Source organism: Mus caroli, chromosome 6 (assembly GCF_900094665.2).
Source record: "Mus caroli chromosome 6, CAROLI_EIJ_v1.1, whole genome shotgun sequence".
Taxonomy (NCBI): Eukaryota; Metazoa; Chordata; class Mammalia; order Rodentia; family Muridae; genus Mus; species Mus caroli.
In genome coordinates, this window is record NC_034575.1 from 66,498,420 (window position 1) to 66,506,320 (window position 7,901).

At 37.9% G+C, this 7,901-nt stretch overlaps 1 gene segment (V, D, J or C); it reads right to left on the reverse strand.

Annotated features, from left to right (window-relative positions):
• Positions 1-893: 893 nt before the first annotated feature.
• Positions 894-1,637, reverse strand: LOC110295642. The segment is given in 2 exon segments: positions 894-1,393; positions 1,571-1,637. Coding segments are annotated over 2 exon segments (549 nt in total).
• Between the last annotated feature and the right edge of the window lie 6,264 nt (positions 1,638-7,901).

Sequence of the window (7,901 nt, forward strand, 5' to 3'; positions counted from 1 at the left end):
TTCTTGACAAATTATAATATACTAATGATGTGCTAAATAAACATTAGTGTCTTGACTTCCTTTGATGGTGACGTTTCTCCTAGAGATGGAGACAGAGAGGCTGGTAACTGTGTCTGATGGATTTTGTACCAAGCACCTTAAATTGGAAAATTGAAAATAAACTATTACATAATTATTTGTGTTATTATTCAGTGTAATTTAAATTTAAATATAATTGTACATATAAATATTTTAAATAAATTGTGTTTCTCCATTTAGAATGATACAATTTCCTTATGAATTTAATTATTCACAGTAAGGTATACACGTACAAATGGATTCATAGATAGATAAATAGATAGAAAGATAGAGAGATGGGTGGATAGATAGATATAAAGAAAAATTAAGGTTCATTTATTAGTTCTCTTTTGCCTTTTTTGTTTCTTTATTAGTGGAGTGTTTCAATTACTGGTCATGAGAATAGAAAGAAAATATACATGAGTGTCACTAGGTTCTTTTTTTGAGAGAAAATCATTTCAAGCACATATTAACAGGACACTTTAGTGGAAAGAAGATCAGATAATAAGTCAGAAAACAGATTAGGATAGATATGACTTTTTGTAAGATAACAACATCAGTGTATTGTGAATATATGGCTATGCTGAAGAAAAACCACCTACCAAGAAGATCCTAAAGTCAGTTGAAGAAACAGAAGAAAGATGTGAAGGTTGGTGTGGACCACCAGTAAAATAGCTGATGAGAAGTGCCAGCCACACTTGTCTTCAAAAATCAGGAAAAATATTGAGAATAAATAAACACTGGCAAAAAAAATTATTTGATCCCTTGTTTCGTGGGTCAAATAAATCTTGTATTTAGGGAAAATATATGGATAATACTATAGGATAAGGCTTTCCTCATAAAAATGAAGAATGAGAAAACAGTGGATTATTAAAAAGACATTCATCCAAAGATGCAAATGACTTTGTGAAGCAGAACACCCTGTGTGGACTACTGCAATCAAACCAATGGCCACATTTTATCTCTAGAAGGAAGTAACTGGGCCCTAAGGACTTTGAGGTTTTTTGTTCCAGTCTGTAGCACTGTGTGAATGGGTAACCACTCCACTGCTGGCAGAAATAAGTGGCATCATCTTCAGCCTCCACACTGCTGATTGTGAGAGAGTAAGAGGTCCCAGACCCACTGCCACTGAAGCGAGCTGGGACTCCAGAAGCCAGGTTGGATGTTCTATAAATCAAGAGTTTGGGAGAAGCGCCTGACTTTTGCTGGTACCAGTGCAAGTAACTGGAACTTACACTTGAGCTGGCACTGCAGGTCATGGTGACCTTCTCCCCCAGAGAGGCAGCCATTATTGCTGGAGTCTGGGTGAGCACATTTTCGCCTCTGGACATTATGACTGAAAAAAAGAGACATAGAGGAGGATGGATTAGTAGAAATAGAGATACAAAAATAATTTTATACTATCCAACATTTAGATGTAAGAAAAAGAAAAAAAAGTAAATTTTAGACACAAATTCCCCAAGAAAAAGAATTTTAGTTGCATTCTGATGTCAAACTCACTGCCCTCTGTTACCTGTGACACTGATTAGCAGGAAGCTGAAAATCTGCGCCCATAAATCCATTGTGTATTTGAATTTTGGTCCCTGGCTAACTACTGCTATTCTCACAAGTACTTTGCTTTAAAACAACTGTGAGATATTTGTGGTTACTGAAGATGAAGTATGCAAATAGCAAGATATAGTATAGGCAGTTCTTGGCTTATAACTTGGTCTGTTAACTAAGGCACATCAGGTTAAGCCAGGACAGTATCTATTTATTTGTATTCACTACACTGAAAAAGAAACAAATTTCTGTTTCCTCATTCTTCATTTTTATGAGGAAAAGCCTTATTCTATAGTATTATCCATATATTTCCCCTAAATACAAGATTTATTTGATCCACTAAACAAGGGATGTTCAATTGACTAGTTTGAGCTATATTCCTCCCACAATAAAGAATCAAGAATGACTGTTTATAATGATCACAGAAAGCATTATCTGTTTCTTCTTTTCCTGAATAATGCTCATTAGACTCCTCACCTACTCATTCTAATCTGTTCAGATGATCATTCCCACAAAGCTAACTGAAAAAAATAGCATCCAAATGTGACATGGAGCCCAGGTGTGCTCAGAGACATTTCTCCAGTTGTCAAGCACAGATGCCATTCCTAGAAGGATAGCAAAAATAACTTCCCAATAAAATCAACGGTTCTGCTGTATTTATGAGAATATGGACTGGGGATTCAGGAAGATGCACTCATCAAATCTACTCTGAATAATCAACATTCTTGGTGTGTACTGTGCTTTGAAAATGTCTAGTTATGTTCGATTTACTGTCTGAGAATATCTGAGAGCACTTTTCAAATAAATTACATTTTATTCATTAAAGATTGACAGCACCAGAGTCTGCAAATTCAAGTCTAAGTTTAATCAAAAGTTTTACTTACAGCAAAGACTGTGGGAATGGGGGAGGATTTGAATGAGTTCATACTGGGACGGGAAGGAGAGTTGATATAGTGTTGTAAAGTGAATAAAATAATTTTTATAAAAATAGTTTTAATTTAGCTGAGATAAAGTTTCAATTATCTTCCTATAACTTTAAAGTTAGCATAGCCATGATGAAGCATGGCTATATCTCTAGATCTTTCTTAAGAATGATTTCTCATCCCTCCCTTCATGAAAGACTTCTGTATGCCTTTCTGAGCACATGATCCTAACTAAATGGCTACTCTTCTTTCTGAATATTTTCAGTTTTCATTGTATTTAGTAAGTTTATTCTGGTTACTTCAGAATGAAAAAAATCTTCCATTAATTTTTTTTTGTGAATATGAGTTTTATATTTCACCAGTTAAGGATACTACATCATCCTTGGTGCTATATAATACAAATAAGTCAATACAACATTCCATTAATCTGATTATGGATAAAGAAAAGGATGGCTCTATCATCATCACACTAAATCTGAAATTAGTGTTGCATTCTCAGGAAACCTCAAAAAATAAAAAAAACAAAACTATTTTTTCTCTACTCTCTTGAGATAGAAGGATATCTAATGTTTTTTTTAAATTTATTTTGTTCTATGGTTGTGAGTAGTTTGCCTGCATGAATGTATGTGTGTAACATGCATTTTTGATACCCAAGGAAGTCAGAAGAGGGCTTCATATACACCAGTACTTGAGTAATGAATGACTATGGGCCATCGTGTCAATACACCAACCGAGTCCAGGTTTTTCACAAAAGCAACAACTTCTCTTAAATGCTAAGAAATATCCTGAAACCCAGAAACATCAAATATTAAAATCTGACTAACTCAGTTTCATTTAAGAACCCTTGGTATGATGAATACAATGACTGTTATTAAAAACAGGCACAGATTGGAGTTCTTCTTGTGTGGATCAAGAGCTCAGGGAGTTCTTGATTCCTTTCTATTTAAAATTTTTAATTTAATTAATTTTTTTTTACTTATTCACTTTGCAACTGGCTCAATACCCCTTCCTGCTCCCCTTCCCACAAACTTTTCATCACTACCCTTTGCCTTCTCCTCTAAGCAGCTAGAGACCCTCCAGGTATCTCACCCATCCTGGCACTTCAAGACTCTGCCAGCCTAAGCAATAAAGACCAGTTATTACAACATATCCTGTGTACAGGCAACAACTTTTGACATAGCCCCAGCTCCAGTTGAGATTCCATCTCATACTTATCATAATGGCTAAGATTAAAAACTCAAAAGATAGCACATGGTGGCTAGGATGCTGAGAAAGGTAAACACTCCTTCATTGCTGGTGACCATTCAAACTTGCACAAACATTTTGGAAATTGATTTGGCATTTTATCAGAATGCGAGCAATAGTTCTACTTCAAGACTGAGCTATACCACACCTGGGCATATACCCAGAAGGTGATCCAACATCTAACAACAACAACCATGTTCATAGCAGCTTTATTCATAATAGCCAGAAACTGGAAACACCCTAATTGTCATTCACCTGAAGAATGAATAAACAAAATGTACATGTACACAATGGAACACTATTCAGCTACTAAAATTCAAGGCATCATGAATTTTGCAGGCAAATGGATGGAATTTGAAAATATCACCATGAGTGAAGTAACTGTCCTAAAATTGCATGTGTGATATGCACTCACTTATAAGTGGATATTAACCATAAAATACAGGTACCATGTTACACTCCACAGACCCAAAGAATCAAAATAATAAGGAAGGCCCAAACAAGGAATATTGAATCTTAATTAGGGGGGAGAATAATATAGTCATAAAATGCAGATAGATGGAGGGAACTGGGAGGGGAATGGGAAGTGAACATGTATTCAGAATCATGTGTGGGCAAAGGCAGAAGAGATGGTTTGATGACCATGAAAATGAATTGAAATATACAACTGACAGGGATGAGAAGGCAAGGGACATCTCCAGGACTACACATAGAACTAGAATAATGAAGGTGCCCAATGATCAATGAGGTTGACCTTAGCTGTGGCTTACTATATTGGGGATATAAAACCTGAAAAGAGCACCTCCTTTATCCATACAAGAAACTTAGGGAACGATAGAGACACCAACCCACTTCAAGAATTTCAATCCAAATTTTATCCTTTCTACAGGTAACACAGGCATGGGGGAAGGAGCAGAATCTGAGGGAAAAGCCAACCAATAACTGGACAAAATTTAGACACACCCAATGAGCAAGCACCAATACCTAACACTATTAATGATATTCTATTATGCTTGCAGACAGGGGCATGTTGTCTGCTGAGAGACTCAACCCATCAACTTATTCAGACAGACACAGACACGCACAGCCAATCAGTGGATAGAACTTGGGCACTCTTATGGAAGAACATTAAGAAGGATGGCAAGACCTCAAAGGGGATAGGAACTCTGCAGGAAAACCAACAAAATCAACTAACCTGGACCCTTGGGTTACTCAGAGTCTGAACCACCAGCCAAAAATATACAAAGACTGGACATAGGCCTATCCCCCCCCCCCACCATATGTAGCTGATATGAAGCTTAACATTCTTGTGGGCCCAGAACAACTTTTTTTTTCAGTATTATTATTATTTTAATTATTTTATTTATTTATTTATTATTTATTTATTTATTTTTTAACACTCCAGATTTAATTCCCCTGCCAGACCACCCTTCAACTATGCCACATCCCATACCTCCTAACAACCCCCAGTCTCCACGAGGAAGTCCCCACCACTGCACCACCTCATCAGACCTCTAAAGTCCGCAGGGCCTCATATTAGCTGGTATATGCTGCCTTGTTGGTGATTCAGTATCTGAGAGATCTCGGGGGTCTAGGTTAATTGAGACTACTCTCTCCTCCCCCCCAGTGTTCCCTTCCACCTCAGCTTCTTCCAGCTTTTCCCTAATTCACCCTCATGAGTCAGCAACTTCTGTCCATTAGTGGGGTACAGATACCTGCATCTGATACTTTCAGCTGCTTGTTGGGTATTTTGGAGGGCAATCATGATAGGTCCCTTTTTGTGAGTGTTCCATAGTCTCAGTAATAGTGCTAGACCCTGGGGCCTCCCCTTGAGCTTGATCCCACTTTGGGGCTCTTGCTTGACCTTCTTTTCCTCAAGCTAATCTCTATTTCCATCCCTGCAGTTCTTTCAGACAGGAACAATTATGGACCAGAGTTTTGACTGTGGCAACCCCATACCTCACTTGGTTCTATATCTTTCTGCTGGAGGTGGGCTCTACAAGTTTCCTCTCCCCACTGTAGGGCATTTTATCTAGGGTCCCTGCCTTTGACTACTGAGAGTCTCTCACCTCCTAGATCTCTGTAACATTCTGGAGGGTCCACCAAATGTCCTTCCTTTCAGGGTTGCCTATTTCCATTCTTTGTGCTGGTCCTCAAGGCTTCAGTCCTTTTCTTGCCACTCAATACCAGATCATATTCCCCTTAACTTCCCTATCCCCTTTTTCTCCCAGTTCCGTCCTCCCCCCTTGTGGTTGCTTTCTCCTCAGTCACAAGTGGGACTGAGGCATCCTTCTATGGGCCCTTCAGCTTGTTGACCTTTTGAGTTCTGTTGACTGTATCTTGGTTATTCTGTACTTTATAAATGTGGGCTAATATCCTATTATTAGTGAGTATATACCATGCATGTTCCTTTGGGTCTGAGTTACCTCACTCAGGATGATATTTTCTAGTTCCATCCATTTGCCTACAGAGCTCAGGATGTCCCCATTCATAACACCTGAGTATTATTTCACTTTGTATGTGAACCACATTTTCTGTATCCATTCTTCTCTCATGGGACATCTAGGTTGTTTCCACCTTTGGGTTTCACAACATCTTGTTTTCTTTTCTTTTCTTTTTAATTACTTTTTTATTGGATATTTACCTTATTTACATTTCAAATGTTGTCCCCTTTCCTGTTTTCCCCTCTAAAAACCCCTTTGCCCCCTCCCTGATCACCAACCAACCCACTCCCACTTCCTTGCTCTGGCATTCCCCTACACAGGGGCATAGAGCTTTCAAAAAACCAAGGGCCTCTCCTCCTATTGATGACCAACTCGGCTATCCTCTACCACATATGCTGCTGAAGGCATGATTCCTACATGTGTACTCTTTGATAGGTGACTTAGTCCCAGGAAACCCCGTGAGTACTGGTAAGTTCATATTGTTGTTCTTCCTATCGGGCCGCTAACCCTGTCAGCCCCTTGGATCCTTTCTCTAGATGCTTCATTGGGGATCCTGTACTTAGTCCAATGATAGGCTATGAGGACCGACTTCTGTAATTTTTAAGACACTGGTGGAACCTCTCAGGAGACAGCTATAACAGGTTTCTGTCACCAAGCCCTTTTTGGCATCCACAAAAGTTCGTAGGTTTGATGACTCTATATGGGATGTATCCACAGATGGGACAGTCCCTAGATGGTCATTCTTTCAGTCTCTGCTACACAGATTGTCTCTGTAACTCCTTCCATGGGTATTTTGTTGTCACACCATAGAATGGTTGATTTGTCCAGTTATAGTCTCTTATTAGAAGGTACTTTGTCCATGACACAAGATACAATTTATAAATCACATGAAACTCAAGTAGAAGGAATACCAAAGTGTGGATATTTTGATCCTTTTTAGAAGGGGGAACAAAATAGTGGTTTCTGGAGATGCAGAGCCTTTAGTATTAGAGACTAAAGCAATATTCTCTAGTAATAAAGGTGAACACAGGGTTACCATGTTTCAGAAGAGGGAACCACATCCATACTCATGTGGATATCACTACCTAGGTTAAGTAGGTTATAAAGAGAAATATGAGGAAATTTGGGAAGATGGTTGTATTACATGGATATAAAAAGTATGAGAGGAAGGAAATGAGAATAGACATGATAATAGTTTGTTGTGTAGTTGAGTAAAACTCAAAAATATAGAAAATTTTAAAAATAAGCTTTTATCTGAATGCAAAGATTGACTCAACATTATCAGTCTCCCCCACTCACCTTCTTCATTGCTGTTACTACAGGAAAAACCAACACATCAACTCTTAATATTTAATAAAAATCTGTTTACCCATCAATATAGCTCTAGGTTTTCTTTGTCTATTTCCTAGTTTGGACTTACATTATCTGTAGCAGAAACCTCTCTGTCCCTTTTCTTTCCCATGTCCCCTTTCAGAATGATTGTCACTCTTTTCACTCTGTCTTTTTCCTCTTCGATTTTACACTTTTCATTTATCTTTAAACTAGTTATAGTAGCTTATAACTAGTTTAACTTTATAATAGTTTAAAATAGTTATTCATAACTATTATGTTATTGTTTTGCACGTGTTTCTAAGTTTTGGTTTGTTGTGATAGGTGTTTATGCTTCCTATTTAAGCCCCTTTGAGAACTC